Source organism: Toxotes jaculatrix, chromosome 23 (assembly GCF_017976425.1).
Source record: "Toxotes jaculatrix isolate fToxJac2 chromosome 23, fToxJac2.pri, whole genome shotgun sequence".
Taxonomy (NCBI): domain Eukaryota; kingdom Metazoa; phylum Chordata; class Actinopteri; family Toxotidae; genus Toxotes; species Toxotes jaculatrix.
Genome location: NC_054416.1, coordinates 5,434,539 through 5,453,189, shown reverse-complemented (window position 1 = coordinate 5,453,189; position 18,651 = coordinate 5,434,539). Strand labels below are relative to the sequence as shown.

Genomic DNA, 18,651 nt, shown 5'->3' with positions numbered 1-18,651 from the left:
AGACAGTGAGAGAGGGAAAAAAAAAAAATCGCGCATTCTTGACAGAAGCAACATGGCAGGATCACACAGCTATTTTTCATTCACACTCCTCTGCATTCGCACATGATTCCAAAGGTATCCAAGCCCCAAGGAAGCCTTCCAGCAAACACTGTTTGCCAATTTTTCAAACCTGTCACTCCCTTTCGGTGTATCAGCTTGTGCTGCACAAAGGGCCTCCTCCTAGTGCTGTCGCTATTGTTGTTGTCATTGTGCCGATGCAAGGTAAACACGTGAGGCAGTGTCGTCCATTTCCCCCCCACAATGGATCACTCTCACATTGCACTGTAAGGCGACAAACATTACCGTGGGTGGGACAGTGAGTGTTTTCTTTTTCTTGCACCCGCGTTTTGACAGCACACAATATCTGTGTAGCACATTTCAGTGGGTGTTGAAATATCACATGAATGCCTGAAAATATGACTTGTGTAAATAAGCGACGATGGCTTGAGCAATACATAAGGAGAGGATGTGGAAATTGTACACATTGCCTTGTCAGTTCAGCGGTGGCAGTTTGAAGTGAAGCTGGTTGTTTGGTAATCCACATCATTTTTTTTCCCACTGTCTTCCTCAGTCTCAACCTTTTTACACCTCCTGGATATTAATAAAAACAGCTGAGTCTCAGACACTGTCTCGCCTACAGTGAGTTTCGTGCTAAGCTGTAAAAACAGGCCGGGCCACTGCAGGCAGGCAGGTAAAATGTAGTCAACAGCGAGTGTTAGTGTGGCTTATGCCTGAGGAACATGTCTCCCACATGCAGACACACATGCCCTGACACTTTTTTTTCTCCTCGCTTTATCGCACACACAGAGTCACACACTATTCACTGCCCACAGTGTTCATTATGAGCTTTGACACAAAATCCACAGAGATGCTGAGGCTAGTAATCAAGCTAAAGGCAGCCTGTTCCTAAAGGCAGCCTGCTGTAGACTAAGGTGTGCAATATTGTACTTAAAGAATGTTCTTGAGGCTTCCGCTGAGGCATGGCAATGCCTTACGAAGTTCATAAAGACAAAGTTAATATTTCACGTTTGATTAAAATTTGCATTTGTTGAAAAATGAATATTGCTAAGCATGACAGTAAACTCTTACCAGTGGGTGTGGCATAATTGGTTGAAATGGTAGTGGAAATGTAAGGGTTAAAAAGGTGAGCATTTATCAGTATGTTGTGTGTGTGTGTGTGCGTGTGTATATATATATATATATATATATATATATATATATATATATATATATATATATATATATATATATATATATATATGCAGGAAGAATTTCTACAACAACATAAGCAAAGTCCCACTTCATTAGGCCACATACATGCCAAGAGTCATTACAGTGAAGAGATGCACTCCAGTTAGATTTGCCCACACATGCACGCAGTCACACACTTCTCTGAGGAGCGTCTGGCTTTAAGCTGATGATTTCCTGCTTACCTTTAAATACGGTAGAACGCTTTACATTCGTATTCCTTATGCATAGTCATTTACTGTATTTATTCAACATTCCTCCTTTTTGATCCTTGACACCGGCTCCTTTAATCTGTCTGAATGAATTCATTGCTATTCAGCCGTCATGCTCATCAGATATGGGATGAAATATAGAGGACTTGTTTCATCTGTCTTTAAGATTCATGGCTATTTGATTCTCTGGAATGTTTGAAAACACTAGATTCCTGTGAGGCGCATCACATCAATAATAGACTTGACCTTGCAAGGCATGTCTTTTCTCAAAAGGGGAGGAAGTGCGATTCAAATCATTTAAAATGCTTTTGTTTAGACACATCAAGCTCATTCTTCTCCCCTGGCTCAAAGAATATGCCACATATATTGTACTTCTCTTTAGTCCATTGTCACAATGTTAAGCACATTTCCCAGGCAGCAATAGATGTAGGAAATGGTTAACCAGCCACCAAACCAGACTTGGGGTGGTGCCGAAATACGCGCCTCGAGTTAAAGAGCAAAGCATTGTGCAGCCACTGATGTTCTCTCCCTGTCTAATTTGATCTCATGAATCCAGAACTCAAAGTGGGAAGGGCAGTAAATTACGGATCCCTAAGGAGCTGTGACACAGGGAAGAGATGAGCCCATTGTAGTAAAGCAACTGCTGCCAATTTAGTGTTCAGGGACCTTCATCTTTGAAATGCTCCCCGCTTGCCCAGGTGGCTTTATCAAAAGAGTTTAGTGGAACATGACGTTCCCACGCCTCATCCAACTCCGGGCCAAAGCTGTTAGAATACCGTGACTTTTTTGGGGAGGATGTCGACCCTGAGCTCCGCTTTTGGCAGTGATGTGCCTGAATTACTGGGTACAAGCAAGATGAGAGAGCAGAGAAAATCTTTTAAAAACACTCCAGGCATATGGCCATGGGAGAAGTTGCAGCGGGTGGGGGCGAGCACAGCGGAGGTATATTGCCATAGTAACAATGGATAGCCCACCAAAGATTCCTGAGCAAACACAGGCATACGGTTTAAACAGCAGTGACTGAGGACCCTCGCCAGTATGCCTCCTTGTTCAAACAAAATCGTGCTGGCACAGATAACGCTGACATTTTAAACATAAATTACAAGGTCTCCAATTGTCATGTCATGTCCCCGATTCACTGAGAGAAGAGGCTGCCTCGGCAAAGAAAAGCTCATTCAAAGGGATTCAAAAGAGTAGGCGCACACCCTGACGTAAATCTTTCAAATGTGCAGGGGAAGGAAAGGGAGGCAAGATCGGTTTGCATGTTAAGCACATTTGCGTTAGACATCAAATGATCATCCGCAACTGGCTTCACGGGGGAAAGTAATCAGCGCTACTCAAACATTTGCTGCAGCACCCGCAGAATTCTGATGGTGATTAAACAGAAAGTAACTGTCTTCCCTCCAAGTCCGGCTGGGGATCTCCACGACACACTCGTAAATGTCACCCATGTAGGCACTTAGCTGCTTGTCAAAGTCGCTATGAGCTCCCCTCACGTCACCAGTTCATAAGAGCTCTTCACCGTGTGATAGGCTTCCTTTATGCACTTATGTTCCCAGCAGTTTGCCTCCTTCCACTGAAGTCTGTTATTAATATATCATTTTGGACAGATTAAATATGATGAATCTGACGTTAAGTGAGGCTTATTAAGCAAAGGCTGGGTTTGAAATAAAGTTGAGGTAAAATATGAAAAACCTGGTTGTGTTTAAGCGGCTTTGTTTACCATTATTCTAATCATTTTACCGCCCCCAGACATGTCAATTTGATTGATATCCTTGCCTTTCCCCCAATCCCAGACCTCATCAACCTAGAACCAAACGGCAACAAATATAACAACATTCCCTATTCTGCCCCCCCCGGCCCCCCCTCTGTGTGCTAGCTCCCCCTCAAGGCACTTCTCGCCACTGAATCTACTCTGTAATTTACAATTGGCTATTGTGTCCCATGTGTTGCATTGGCCCAACTCAGGGTAAATGAACCATGTCAAAGATCAGTCTTTCAGTCCTGATTACATCCCCCTGTTTCTCTCCATCCATAATTGCAAGCAAACTGAGCGAAAGCCACAGCTCAGAACATGCTATTATTCAACCACCTGAGTTCACACACTCATTCACAAACCAAAATGGCCGACGCGTTCTTTGCCAGTGGCCAGTTTGATTGACTATTTGTAGTTGTTACTCGGAACATTGTTGCTGGGAAGAGAGAGGGAGAAATAAGGAGGAGAACTCTCCATCTCCTGAGATACTGTGAGAAAAAGAGTAAAAGGTGAAACCAAAGCTAGATAATAAACAGGTTATAGGGCAAGACGCCGCAAATCAATACCTGAACCCATATTAAATGTCTGGAGCTCCTCAATCCACAGTAGAATATGTCTAACTAAAGCCAGCATTACAGTCATCTCCACTTTATATTGTAGTTTCTAACATGGCAGGCCAATGGGAATATATGACATATGAGGACCGGTGTCAGACTGTATACAGCACAGTTTATTCTGGCAGCACAATATATACAGTAGCCCTACTAAAGAACAAAACTTTTCATTGTAACTAGTTTATTAACTACTATTTAATCTTAAAATCATATTTTTTCTTCGAAGGAGTAAAGTCCGCTACTGATGTATCATCAAGCAGGGCACGATCACCTATTTGTGAGGCAGTTTTTCTCAGATTTTTGGACACTTCACTTCCAATATTGTTAGGGCTGCAACTAACCATTATTTCCAATATTAATTAATCTAGTGAAGTGGTCAAAAGCAAGGCTTAATTACCAACCAGGTAAAACTGCCCAGGCCCAAAGCCTTTGAGTTTTCTCCATATCATTTGGGTCTAGATAATTAGATTAATGACAAGTTTGTTAGTTGTAGAGGGAGTCTGTGTCAAAGTCTAGTTTTTAGAACTGAACTGTTTTAGTTTATATTGACATCATTCATTATGAAGTTGTGTTTTATCAAATTTTCTTTAATATTTTTTTGCATGTCAAATAAGTAAAACACAGAAGTCCTCGGGTAAGGTTGTATTATTATTTCCATCATAGGTGAACTGTAAGGCTGCAACCAGCAATCATCATCTGCCTCACGGTGATCACAAACTACACCAAGGCTGTTACCTTATTCGCATTTTAATTTAATCGCTGTGTGCGGCGTGCTAATAGAGCGAGCAGAGGGAAGTTCACACCAAGAAAAAGGCAAATTGAAAAATTAGCATTTTCAAAAAAGGCAGGCTGGACTTCATATTTCAGTTGATTTGATAGCAGCTACCTTGCGAGGCCGCTCGTAACTCCAGCTGCCCCGTGACCTTCGTTCTTTCTTCAGCAGGCAGGCAGACTCTTCCAGCCTCTGACAAGATTTATTGGGCCTGGCTAATAGCCTGCTCTCTGCCAGGTAAAGCCTCATCGATACAGGGGCTCCTCCTGCCCCTGCCAGTGCTTTACTAATGAATATTTCTGCCTTTTTGCACGTACCTGCGGAGTTTAATACAGATGGTACATGCATGTCCAAATTGAATAGGGTTAAAGTACACATTGTAGTCAGAGCAGTGTCCAATAAATAGTTCAGCTGGGGCAAAGGAGCTCCCAGTGCCTTGCTCGAGGGCACTTTTGATTACCGAGAGTGACGAGAAGGCGTCGCATCACAGACTGCTCGAGCTTGTCGCGGGTTTTTAACAGGTGAAGATAAAGTATTGCTCTAGCCTTCAGGCTCCATCTGCCTCTGTACGCATGTGTGTAGAGAGTATATGTAATAACCAGACACACATACAGATATAATGAACTGCATTCCTTGGGTAAACACAGCAGCACAGGAACACAAACACACACTCACACACACAGGATATTGAAACCCTCTCAGGCATGTCGCAGCGCGTGTGCCTGCCGTGCAGGATGATGGAGAGGCTGAACTGTAGAGGCCCCGTTTGCTCTCCTCTCCAGCCCTCACAGGATACACAAACACACACACTCTCACACACACATTCATACTGTACACCCACACACTTTATCACACCCTTACACATGCACACACGCATCAACACAGTGAGTGTACCCGCTGAGTACACATGCACAAACTTTCACACAGGTCCCCCCAGGCTTTGATGGATGGTCGGTGAGTGCTCTACCTCCTGTTTCATACACATATAATCTCATTTGGGGGCCACATGGTGGGAGCCGCACCAAAACAGGGCTAATAGAAGCAGTCAAGCTGTCCTATTCTTCCCCTTCCCAAGTCAAGTCATATCCATTATAGTCTGCTGCTTAGCAAATATGTATGACTGCAGTCTGTTAATAACAAGGTATATCCTTTGGATAAAAAAACACAAAGCTTTCGGATGCATTATTTATCCTGGACGATTCTTAATGTGTCTTATGCAGTCGGGAGGTCTCAGCGCATCTTAATATTTTAGCAGTTTCTTAATACAAAAGAGGAAGGTCAAAGTCAAAACGGGAAGTATGTGCGAAGAGAGGCAGAGCAGGTGCATGTCTGTCAGGGCCTTAAAAAAATCAATGCGAACCTGAACCCAGGGTGAAGGTTGTACCTATTAAATACGCTCCAATTACACTGTTGAACTTGTTAACTTTTCCCCTGTCAACACCATTGTGTAGACACGCTCAACTACCTATCGTCTTACTAAGTCCAGCGTCTTTCTTCTGTCCATCTGGCATGTCTTTTTCTTCACCTGTCAGCGCTACTTAATAAACAAGTTCATTTTGCACTAAGGAGCTTTACAGTTCGCTGCCAGAGCAAAAGGTGGCACTTAGGGGTAAATTATGGATCAGTGTTCCGGGCTTTCATGGCGCGTATTCTCATCTTCACGAAGGCCGCGTGTGACAATGTGGTTGATTCTCGATGGGGTTTAAATCGCCGCCCTCTTGACGGGGGGCCACGGACCCTGCTGGCAGTTCCCTTGACATCCTGGACCCATGTGAGCAACGCTGACAGCGAGTGATTCATCTGATTCATCACAACGTTTCCTCCACAGTCAGGCAGAAATGGAGACAGAGGGGAGGCACGCACAGAACACACACATGAACTGAAGCTGGGCTAAACAGAAACTTTGCTCGTCTGAGAATGCGGCAAAAAAGCAGAAATACAAAGACCCCTCTGCCACCTCTGTGAAACAACACCAAGAGCACAAATGGCCTGTGACCTTTTCTGGAAAACAACAACAAAAAAAATCCCATTATTATGGGGCTGACTCTGATACTTTTTGCAATTTTGATGAGGTATAGTGTCACAGCAAACAAAACACTTCTGTTTTGCCTATTAGTCTCGCAAACAACCCTTACGTCTGATCTGTGTTGTGATCCAGCTCGTCGACGGGGAACTATTCTAGCTTCTGTAGTCGATACAAGAGGACAGCTATAAACAAAACAACAAGACTAGCATAGCATATCACAGACCTTGGGAGCCTTGTAAAAGTCAATTTACTGTACAAACTCCTCCTAACAATTGTGTGAAAAACAAGTCTGCAATATGGTGAGTCTGCAATGATTGATAGTGCCACAGGAAAGGCAAATCTGCAAATATGAATCAGCTTTATCCTGGTGAGCCCTATCTAATGCGATCGCTGCTGGTATGAAATGAAATTCCATTTTCGATGACATCAAATTGAAAGAAGCGGCGAGAAGAAGGTGGCATCCTCGACACTGCCACTTACAATCAGCAGCGTGGAGAGCAATCAAGGTGGCATGCGGCTTAAATTTCTTGTCTGTGTCTTCCCTCACTTACCCCCCCACCCCCCGCCCCCATCCTTGTCTTTCGGCATCTTATCATGACAAATGTTGCGGATGAGTCCAGAGCTTCTTCAGCTGATTCACTTATGAGTATTTATTTTCATGTGAAGACAATTGAGCTCACTGGCACATTTTTTGTGTGTAGAGAAGAGAGGGCGAGCTAAAGATGAAGGGAAAAGAAGACAAAGAAACACAAGTGAAGCAATACTTTTCATGGTTTCCCCTATAGGTAAAGGAAGTGGGAAAAAAGCCTCAGTATTAACATATTATGCAGAGTAATATCGCAGAAACTGTAGAAACCAGCTATAGCAATATCTCTCCCCCACTTTCTCTCTCAGTCTCCACCATTTCTGCCTGCATATCAGGTAAGTCTAATCCTTAGATTAGTAATTGCCTTAGAGCGAATGCATTCAAATCACCAAACCAAATTATACCAGAAAATGCTGCCCGCTGCAATTTCATGAGTATTACTGTGCACTCTTACTCCTTCCATTTTCCTTTCAGAACATAAACAACAAAAGCCTGAGCAGCCATAGATTGAATTAAGCTGTAATAGATCCAAAACGATTTTGATAAAATTAGCCACAGTCGGCGGTACACAGCACCACACAAAGGACAAGTGCAAATAATAATGTGGCAATAAACAAACCAGCTCATTGCACATAATCTTATTTCTTATGAAACACAAGATTCCCAGATTTTTTTTTTTCTTTTCCACTTTTGGCATCCTTAATTCCAGAGAAGTTGCTATGTTTCATATTTTGTGATCGTCAGCTGATTTCTTGCATGACTTTGCAAACTGACTGTCCGAGAACGTTCTTACGGAGATTAAATTCTATTGAAAATGAAGCAAAGTTGTAGAGAGACAACGGCTACTTTCTCTGCTTTCTCCAAAAATAAGCTGACCTGTATCAGCGTCAATGGGAGGGTGGGGGATGACCAAACAACTTAAAGCTCCTGTGGAACCTCTTATCAAGTAATTACCTTATTGAGCTCAATGAGTAACTGACTGCCTCAACAATTTCACAGATAAAATCACACGAGCAGCATCGAGGGAGTTCGGTGCCTGTAAAATGCACGTGGTGATGAATGCTAAAGAATAAAAAACACAGAAGTCTGGACAATGGAGGCATGGTTGTTTAATCCTACAGCTAGATGTTCATATAAAACTGAAGACTCTTGATGTGTAGGGTCACTGAGGCTTTGCAAGTTTCAATTGCGTCAGTTGTGGCTTTTCATTGGTGTTTAGGCAGATACATCTTGTAGGTTAACACAAATGAGGCCAGAGGCAAAGTATTACATTTCCATATTGGTTTCCTGATCTTTCCTGGAGCTTGAAGGGCAATCCCGTCCCGTGTTTTGGCTACAAACACCATCCGGGTGACTGCCATTTGCATGGTGATATCGTTTGTCCTACGTGAGTTTGTCAGGGTGAGGATTTGCCCTATGCAAATTGGGTGCTTTGCAGCATATTCAGCTTGTGCAGTAGAGGTTGCAGCTATGAGACGGCACAGGAGGAACAGCTGGCCAGAGCGCGGGAGGTGAACACAGGGGACTGGGTTAAGGGCAATGTCCAGTTGTGTTTGCTGCATCAGCCCTGAAGCAAGATAACCTGGTATAAGTTTGTGGACGGGGGCTTTGCCTACCCTGAGGGGCAGCGCTGCGAGAGCACAGAATACAAGCTGCTGTGGCTCACCACTGATTAAAAGTGATCCACCTGGGCACGAGTGGTGCTTTGAAGTGCAATGATAAAACAAAAGCTGATGGTTTTTGCTAATTCAATGGCTAAGTGATTCCATTCCTCACTACATTATGGTTAGGCAGCATTTATTTTCTGGCACTGGGTAGAACAGAAGCTACTGCCAAAAGTAATAAAGTTAAGTGTTCTGTTAAGTGCATACATTTCTCATTAGCCTTCAGATGGAAGGATTGGACACAGGTATGTAAAGAGCAGATAAACCGAGCACAGTGTTGTAGCCACACACGGCAAAAGAACTGGAAACAAAACATGAATAACACAAGCTGCAATCTGTAGTTACAGAAAGAGATGAAAAGTCAGGTCTGTTGCCCCTCCTGTTCAAGCCCTCAACAGCTGCTGGGTGACATACCGGCTCCTCTCTCACAGTTAGATGAGATAAGATGAAACTTTATTGATCCCCACAGGGGGAATTCACTTGTCACAGCCGCTCAAAAGTAGAAGAAAAAGAGTGACTGATAAACAAAAACCATACACACTGTGTGCAGTTATCACATTTACAGATATGAACTGCAGTGGAATACACACATGATGTGTAGCATTGTACTAAAATATTGCTCTGGAGGCCGGATGACTGAAAAAACTCGGCTGAAGTATAAGATAAATATGATAAATAAATGACAAAATGATAAATGAATGAATAAGATATATTGCCTGAGATATATTGTGCTGCGTAGTTGTGATGTTATAATTGCTGGGTGATGGTGACAGAGACAAACACAGTGTTACAGTATGCTTCTGTTAAGAAGTCTGCAGTCGGGATGAAGGACCTGTGGGTAGCGCTCCTTCTTACACTGTGGGTGTAGCAGTCTGCTGCAGACGGAGCAGCTTAAGGCCCCCACAGTCTCATGCAGGGGATGAGAGGAGTTGTGTAAGATGGACAGCATCTTGGATGACATCCTCCTCTCACCCACCTCCTTTACTGAATCTAGAGGACAGAGCTAGCTCTCTAAACCAGTTTATTGAGTCTTTGTCTTTGTGTAAAAGCTTGCTGATGCCACCACAGTGTTGTATTCTTGACAGTGTCCTGCACACTCCAAAGGAACTTACTCTCAGCATATGGAGACAACTTTGGCCCTTTTTGTTCAGTTTATTGTTGAAGTGGACACTCAGGTATTTGTGCACTCCCACTATTTCAATATCCAATCCTTTGATGTTCATCGTTGCAGTCTGGGGCATATTCTTGCAGAAGTCTATCACCATCTCCTTTGTCTTTCCGGCGTTTATGTTAGCTCAGCTTAATGACTGTTTAAATATCTGACGGGCTAAAAAGAAGGGCTCACCTCACCGATAAACTCCTTCAGTTGCCTGGTTACCTGCCCGAGCAGGATTAGGTAGGCGAGGAGAGAAAAAGACTGAACCCGATACCTTAGAGATTACAGTCAATGGTCAGCACTATTCCCCCTCTCCCTCCCCGTCTTTCTTTTTCCACCCGACCCCAAGTCCCTTGTGAAACAGTAGGGGCCATTCTCTATACCACTAACAGGGCCGTCTTTCTTGTGCCTGTCTCTATCTCTTCCCACAGACGGACAAAAAGAGAGGGAGCGGTAAAAGAGAAGGGTTTCTGGGTGAAGGAAAGCACATGCATGTAGTGTGTGTGTGAGAGAAAACACACACAGTGAAAAATATCCCTTATCACTTGTCATAAATCTTAAAAGTATTCAACCTCATTTGATGCAAAATTTGTTTAAAAGGTAAAATTCAAGTAAAATCAATGCCACTAAATCTCAAGGAAGTAAAATAGTATCACCTTACATTCTAAGAGAAATAGAAAACGTACTAAAAGTGTAATGTTAATGATATTCTTTGACGTCATAATTTGCTTCCAGTAATCCAGATCAAATTGTTCCCTTAACTAAGGCACATAAGTGTCCTTGAGTGTTTTATTATGTCTTTAGCTATAGTGGCACTTACCTGACAACAGAATATTTTTAGATTCAGCGTCCCTAAATTCAAGAGCATGACCACTTCACTACTTAATCTAATATAGAGGTTGCTATTTAATGCCGTAATTGGAGCACATGAACACACACCTTCTCTTCAATTAGCTCTCTTGTGCAGCCATTAAATTATGTTCTATTCACCTCAACTGAATGTATCAACAGTGAGTATTTACTGAGCCCATGGGATATAAAAGGCAATTTGAATATCTGCTCGCTATTGTATATTAAAAACCTAACAGGCTACACTAAACAGTAAACATGGATGAAATTGCCCAGTAGGCCACTAAACACTTTCTTTACTATTTTACTACAATTGTAGTATTTAGACTAAGATCCCCAGATCACAAGAAAACTCTCTTTATGGTCAGTGCACACCAAGTTTTGTCTGAGACACAGTATTCTAACAAACGCACAGTCCATAAAAAGTTACTGCAGCATTAATGTAGAGAGTAAATAAATAATTATATAAGTGGAGCATAGTGACACACAATACATGCTGCTGCCGCAGCAGCAAATAGAGTGCCCTTTTAATTATGCAGGAGACATCCGAAAGCAACAGCACTCCTCACACCCTGGGAAGCAGCTCAGTGAATACACCATATTAGAAGCTGTTAGAGAAAGAGCAGGGGAGGAGAAGGGAGAGAAGAAAAAGGGGAGTGAAATGATTTGAGAGGAGAAATAGCAAGAGGGAGGGGAGAGGGATATAGAGAGATGAGAGTGGAGATTAAAAAAGAAACCACTGCAAGAAAAAAAAAAGGCAAGGCAGAGAGCACCATTGTAAGGGGTATGATGTGGCGGAGGCTGAAAACACTGAGAGAGAAAAAGGAACACAGACGGAAAACAGGCAGCACGGGTGGCTGCAAGGCATGCAAGGGTGTACTACACAGGGCCAAAGGACAGTTTGAGGGGGGGAAGGCGACAGTGGGCACAGAATCTAAAAACGTAAACATAAAGATATCGAGAGGAAAAACAAAGAAAAACATAAAACGAAAAAAAAAGCAATAATAATCCAGCTGTGGGAGAGAACAGCACTCCAGAATTCTGAAGGAGTAGCTGCTGACACCAAGTAAAAGAAAGATCAATAATTCATTAGGCTGCCATAGAAAACACATAAAACAACAGTGTTCTTTTTCCTGAAAACGCAAATCAGCTGGCTTCATTATGTATTAACTGTGTTCCTCACCGCTGTTGCACCTAATAGTGCAAAAACAGCCAAAAGGAATTTAAAGACTGAACTGATAAAAGCACACATTTCCTGGAATTTGAATATCACATCACTCCACCTACACCTTTTTCCAGCACTACAAATGGAAGAAAAGAGTTAGTGAGAGGGAAAAGGGAAAAAAAAAAAAGCCAAAACAGAAGGGACGTAAGACTAGCTGGAGAGTGGAGGAGAGAGAAAGCAGGGAGAAGATGGCAGACGTTTATATATGAGGGGAAAAAAGATAAGGGAGCAAAAGAAACTGAGGCACAATATGGGAGGTGATATAAAAATGTCTAGTTTCACTGCTAGGTCAATGAAATGATGCAGACCCCGAAGTGCAGAAGAATGTTAATATGACGTGCTGGCCAGATGTTCCTACTCAAGCCAAGACTGTAAAACTGACTCACAAAAATACAAAGCCGTAGTTGTGCTGCATTCAACCTACATCTACCTTTCTGTCCTTTCTTCTTTCGTCTTTTTTTTCTCTCACTTTCTCAAGAAGAAAAGGTAGCCTTGTCACAGACAGAGGGCAGGGCAGGGCTTGACATGGCTAAGGGGAGTGTAGCCAGCCCCTGCCACGCTCCCCTCTGGGATAAAATAACTGCAAACCAAACCCTTATGTGAGCTGTCTGGAACACTCCGACACATATTTGCTAAGGTTAGTAGTTGTGACACCCCTGACTGGAAAGGCAGCCTCAACACATTCCGAGATAAAAGTAAAAAAGTTGGACGTGTTTGGACGAGTGGTAACAATAAACCTTCCTAAGCTAATCTAAACCTTTCTCTTCCCTTTTCAATATTACATGTGAATGGCACTCCAAACCAAAACAGATCAATACCGCTAACTTGACACACATTAGCACCATAAAGGCAACAAGACTACTGAGACTAGCCCTGTCAGAAAGCATTATGGTAGAGAGAACACTAAGAGGAAGAAACAGAAGACATTTAAGAGTAGTGGAGGGGAAGAAAAAAAAAAAACATGGAGACATGTCCTCTTACCTGTTTGTTGTACTTGTTGATAGTTTGACTGCTGTATTCAGAGCAGTGGTCAGATCCAAGGGAAATGTTATCTCCGGTGCCAACAAAGGTATTGGCAGGGGGCAGGTCCTGAACTGCCTGGTGCTTTTTTCCAGCTGTTGGTGACTGCGGGTGAAGCTGGACAGTCGGGAGTGGCGAACTGGACTTGTAGTGCCGGGCCAGATCTGGGCTCCCGGGCCCTCCGTTGACTGAACGGTAGCGGCCCATGCCTGGACTGTCCGACAGCTTCTCGTTGACCCCGTCATAGCGCTGCCCGTTTGGTTTGGAGGCCTCTACAGTGACTATACTGCTATACAGTGGCTGTTTAGATTTCTGTTTCTTTTTATCTTTCTTGGGCTTCTTGGATTTGTCATGCTGCTGCGGGGTGAAGAAGTCTTCATGATCCTTCTTGCCAGCCTCGTAGCCATTCTTATTCTTGGGACGGCAGTAACGGGCCATGACTACAACAAGAATAATGAGGATGACTGTCATGATGCCTGAAACTACTCCGATTACAATGCTTAACCGCTGTTTGCTTAGATCATAGTTGGGGTCACCGGCGATATTGGTGTTGAGAGACGTGCTCAGGCTTTTAGCCACCTGGGCCTCCACAACTGTGGAATTGGAAAGAGTCTCATTAACATACACATGAACCAGAGTGGTGGTGCTCTGTGAAGGCTGCCCTCTGTCGTTCACCTGAACCACCAGTCTGTGGAGGCCATAGTGCTTCTGCTCCAGCTTCCCCACCAGTGAAATGACCCCAGAGCCACCATCAATCTCAAACAGCTTGAAGGGGTTTCCCCCAATGATGCTGTAATTCAGGTCTGCATTAATACCGGTGTCGGTATCGGTGGCTATGACAGTTCTGACAACTGTTCTGATGTTACTGGATGGAGGGAGAAGGGTGTAGGAGCTGTTTATTGGGAAAGTGACAGTTGGTGCATTGTCATTTTCATCCATGACAAAGAGTGAGACTGTGGCGGTGGCGGATCTGGGCGGATCACCACCATCCACAGCTTTGACACGGAAAGTGTATGTAGTTTTCTGCTCTCGGTCAAAGGACAGGGTGGAGAAAATAGTCCCAGTATCATTCTCAATAGAAAAGATGTCCTCCTCTTCTTCAATGAAAAGACTCATCTCTGCATTTTGGCCTTTATCTGCATCAATGACTGTAACCATGCCAACTGGGCTGTTTGGCTCAAGGTTTTCTTTGACATAGAAGGTGAACACATCCTGCATGAACTTTGGTTCGTTGTCATTCTTATCGGCCACAAGGACAACCACCGTTGCAGAGCCCTGAAGGGTGTTTATGCCCTTATCTTTGGCTATCACTTTGAATTCGTAGCGCTCTGTTTGCTCTCTATCCAGAATGCTGTTTACTCGGATGTCTCCACTGTCTGCATCGATAGAGAAAATCCCATTTACTGATGAGTCAAGGGAATAGGCTATTTCAGCGTTCTTCCCACTATCTGCGTCGATGGCTGCCACTGTTGTCACCCTCTCGCCGGGGGCATTGTTTTCTGGAAACGACACCTCTACTACATTCTGGCTAAAGATAGGAGGGTTGTCGTTAGTGTCACCCACTTTGACGATAAGAGAGTTATTACTTGCCAGACTCGGGCTTCCAGAGTCCACAGCCACTATGACCACATTGTATTCCTGTGTGGCCTCATAGTCCAGTGGTGCAGACGTGTGGAGGAAATATTTCTTTTTATTCTGCTCTCCCTCCATTTCACTGGCTGGTTTGAGCTGAAAGGGCACATCCCCTACCACTGTGCAAGTCACTATGCCATTTTCCCCCTGGTCACGGTCAGACACCTGAACTAAGGCAATGGGTGTGTCCACCACCACATCCTCGGCCACATTGGCTACTCCATCTTTTAAGAAAATGCGTCCAATTTTCCGTATCTCTATAGCAGGAACGTTGTCATTCTCATCCTTGATGTTCAACACCACAGTGGCCTTGTCCATTTTGGGTGGCTGGCCTCGGTCACGGGCCATTACTGTGAACCTCAGTTGGCTCACTTCTTCGCGGTCAATGCGGTGCAACACACTCAGCCACCCTGTGCTCTCATCCAATCTCAGCAGCCTCCTCACTGACTCTGTGGCTGCCCCAAACACATATTCTATTTGACCATTAACCCCCACGTCTGCATCAGCCGCTTTGAGCTGGAGTATGGGAGCACCCGGGGAGCTGTTCTCTGGTAAGTCAGCTTCATACACACTCTTCTCAAACCGAGGGCTGTTGTCATTCACATCAGTGATCATCACCCTCAGAATGGCCTGGGAGGAGCGAGGGGGATCTCCTCCATCCCTGACACGCAGTGTGAGCTCATATGAGTCTCTCTGTTCCCTATCAAGGGCTCCTTTAATGATGAGTTGAGGCTGCTTCTCTCCATCAGTAGTGTCAGCAACTTGCAGTTCAAAGACGCTGCTCCTGCTCGCGCCTTCCTCAAATCTCCTCTTCCCCGAGTATGAATCCCCAGAAGAGCCCAAGCGCCTTGAGTTCTCCCCATTGTCCTGGATAAGCTCGTATCTCTCTATTCCATTTCTGCCAAAATCTCTGTCTGTGGCAGTGGGCAGCAGATAAAGGGTTCCAATCGGTCTGTTTTCCTCCACAGATAGTGTCAGGACAGGGGAAGGGAAAGACGGGGTATTATCATTTATATCTAATATGATGACTTTTCCCTCAAACAGGTCGACCCAGCTCTGGGCTGGTCCGATGACTGACACTTCAAAATCTATAAAACACTCGTTTTCATCAAATATCATTTGGCACTGTTGTAATTTTTCACGGTCTATCCGCCTCTCGTTAGTGGTGAGCTCACCTGTTATGTTGTCAATTTTGAAAAAATCTGAGCCTGATTCGAGCGTGAATGTCACCTCGCCCGACCCGGCAACAATGCCCAGGTCGGCGGCTACGTTTCCTACTCTCACATCGGCGGGTCCCTCCTCAGCCAAACGGTACCGGAGCACTTGCTTGGCAGCGGGCTGATGCACAAGCTGCAGGATGAGCATGCAATAGTACAAATAGTCCACTGCACCAGTAGTCCTCATTGTTCTCCCCTGGAAAATGTCCACTTGGATTTGGAAAAAAATGTCAATTAAAAAAAAAAATTAGTAATGAAAAGTCCGAAAATAGAAATGAAATATCGCTTTCATTAAGAGCACAGCCCTCGGTTTAGGGATGTGTGAGACTTCATCTTCCGGACGACTTCCTACATCGCTCCTGCTGCTGCAGTGAAAAGCAGCAAGTGCACGGGCTTCCCTCACTCCTCTGCTTTTCCACCTCCAGCACTGGATGTTAGTTGCTCTTTCCTTGTTTTAGTAAAAAAAAATGCAATTGCATTAAAAAAAAACAAACCAGAGATGCTCCGTGCGCTCTGGATTGTGCCACAAAAAGGGCCTATGTGAATTTCATGCGCGTAAAAGCCAAAATGTTATTGTCCTAACATCATATCGCCAGAAAGTGTAATCAGTCCATATCGCGCCGCTTTACTCACAGTTTGGTGTTAGAATCTCCTTTCTGGGTGAGGCTGCAATATTCCTCTATCCGATGATATGTCCACATATGTCAGAGTATCATTTAAATGCCCGCGCAGTTTCCAAACTCATCATTCAGAGAGTGATGACTGCGCGGAGCCTGTCAACTCTCCGGTCTCGAGGATGTGAATATGAAGCAAATTACCTGCCTGGTTGCCTATCCTGTTCTTTTCCTCCAAGTCACTTGCAACCAACAGACAGTATAGTTCTCTCTCCTATTACGAGCCAACTCCACGATGCACAACCTCCTCAAAAATCAGGGTTGTGTTAAAAAAAACGAAACGAAGGAACTTTAAAAAACAAAAAGATGTATATCCGACGCAGTTTTTAGGAAACGTTGGTTGAATTCCTCAGTGTGTCCAGCATATTCAGCCTGTTCCCTCACCTGCAGACGCGCCGCATGTGTTGGCAGCCCCTATCTGCAGCACTGTGAGAGGGATTCACAAATGATATTGCAGTCTCTCTCTCCCTCTCCCTCGCTCTCACTCCCTCTCTCCACCCCCTCTGGTTTCTTCTCACCCAACAGCGCACGTAAACAGGGTCGGACTTTGGTCTCGATCGCCGGGTCCAGGGGCCAGCAGACAATATTTGACGAAAAGAGGGACACGGGAGGTAGATGCCTTAATATGGTCGTTTTCACCGGTATTTTCACGAGACGTGGCTCGACACTTTGAGCACAGTTCGGATGCTTCATATTTATGCCTAATGATCCCGTGCACGATATGTCGAGATGTCCGTCAAAAAAACTATCTATTTGATGTGTTTATGCTTTATAATAAGCACTGTATCGTAACGTTATCACGTTTTGTAGGCTGGGCAGTGAGTGGCGCGGGGCTGCTGGCTTTGCCGCAAGAGATTCCTCGTGTGACAGACAAATTCAGAGTATAACTTTTACGCACTCATAGGTTGACGTAAGTTATCTGTATTTTCAGTACAGTGTGAAACAGTTCCAAATGTCTGCTCAGCAGCGCACAGCACAGCCGCTGCAGGACAGACGAGACGGGACGGGGATGGCTGTGTGCGCAGTGCTGTGGTTTCCCTGTGGTTACTAATATGTATGCGTGTGGTCGCCAGTGGCTGTACTCTCCGGCTCAGCGGGCTCGATGTCTTTCTCCTGTATGCTCTTCACTCACTCTACATCCAGGAATCTGAGACTGTGACTATGAATTAATTTGCGTAAAGAGGAATAAAGACAGAAATCCCTCCTGCATGGCCCCTTTCAGACGATCCGAGCAAGGGTTTCTTATGCGGCCACTGCGCAAACCCAAGTCCCTGTGTCAGATTAGTGTGCGCGGTGTGTGTCCTTCCACAGCTGCCATCCAAGTGCCTGTGATGGGTACAGTGTTGAGCAAACATTCATGTGATGCTGGCGGGCACTCTGTCTAGCATCGTGCTTAAAATATCCAGAGGTGCACAATGCAAGATAGGGAAATTAGCACATTTTCGGTGCTTGCGTGGACTCATCTAGTAAGTCTACAAGGACGCGCATTTGCGCTGCTGTATGAAGTGCAAAAAATACGAAATTCGGATTTTTGTGCTTTAGTGAGCGTGCGGGAGGATTTCCTTCTCTAACTTGGGATTTGGGATGCTCTCCTGTTTTAATATAGGGACAGTGCGGCGCTGTGTGTGTCTGTGAAATTATACAGTGAACGAGTGTAATGAGAGAGTGAAGGAGTGAGGCACAGAGTGGGATAGAGGGTGGGTGGGAGGAGGAGGAGGAGGGGAAGAGGAAAAGAGGCAGCCAGTCTCAGCAGCTGCATCTCTCTCAGACGGCTGTCTGAATTCCAGCAGTGGCTTTATCCTTGCTTACTAGCGCCCTCTATCGTCAAATTAAAATCAAACCCTCTCAAAAGGCTGTAGTAAGAGCACAGCAGAGATAAGGTAAATCCAGTCATGTTGCACATGTACTCTGAACATTTGGAACATTTGTTTTTAGTCCTTTAGTTGATTAGTTTCACTCAA

The 18,651-nt window shown here is 44.4% G+C and overlaps 1 protein-coding gene across 5 annotated transcripts in view; it reads right to left on the bottom strand.

The window, feature by feature from the left end:
- pcdh7b (protocadherin 7b) overlaps positions 1-16,203 on the bottom strand; it is a 101,452-nt gene extending 85,249 nt beyond the window's left edge. For 4 of the 5 annotated variants that reach the window (XM_041031565.1, XM_041031567.1, XM_041031568.1 and 1 more), the window contains exon 1: positions 13,129-16,203. In XM_041031565.1, coding sequence (XP_040887499.1) covers positions 13,129-16,203 — 3,075 coding nt within the window. Of the gene's footprint in view, positions 1-11,491; positions 11,495-13,128 lie in introns of all 5 variants that reach the window. The other variant, XM_041031566.1, reaches the window with a different exon arrangement.
- Between the last annotated feature and the right edge of the window lie 2,448 nt (positions 16,204-18,651).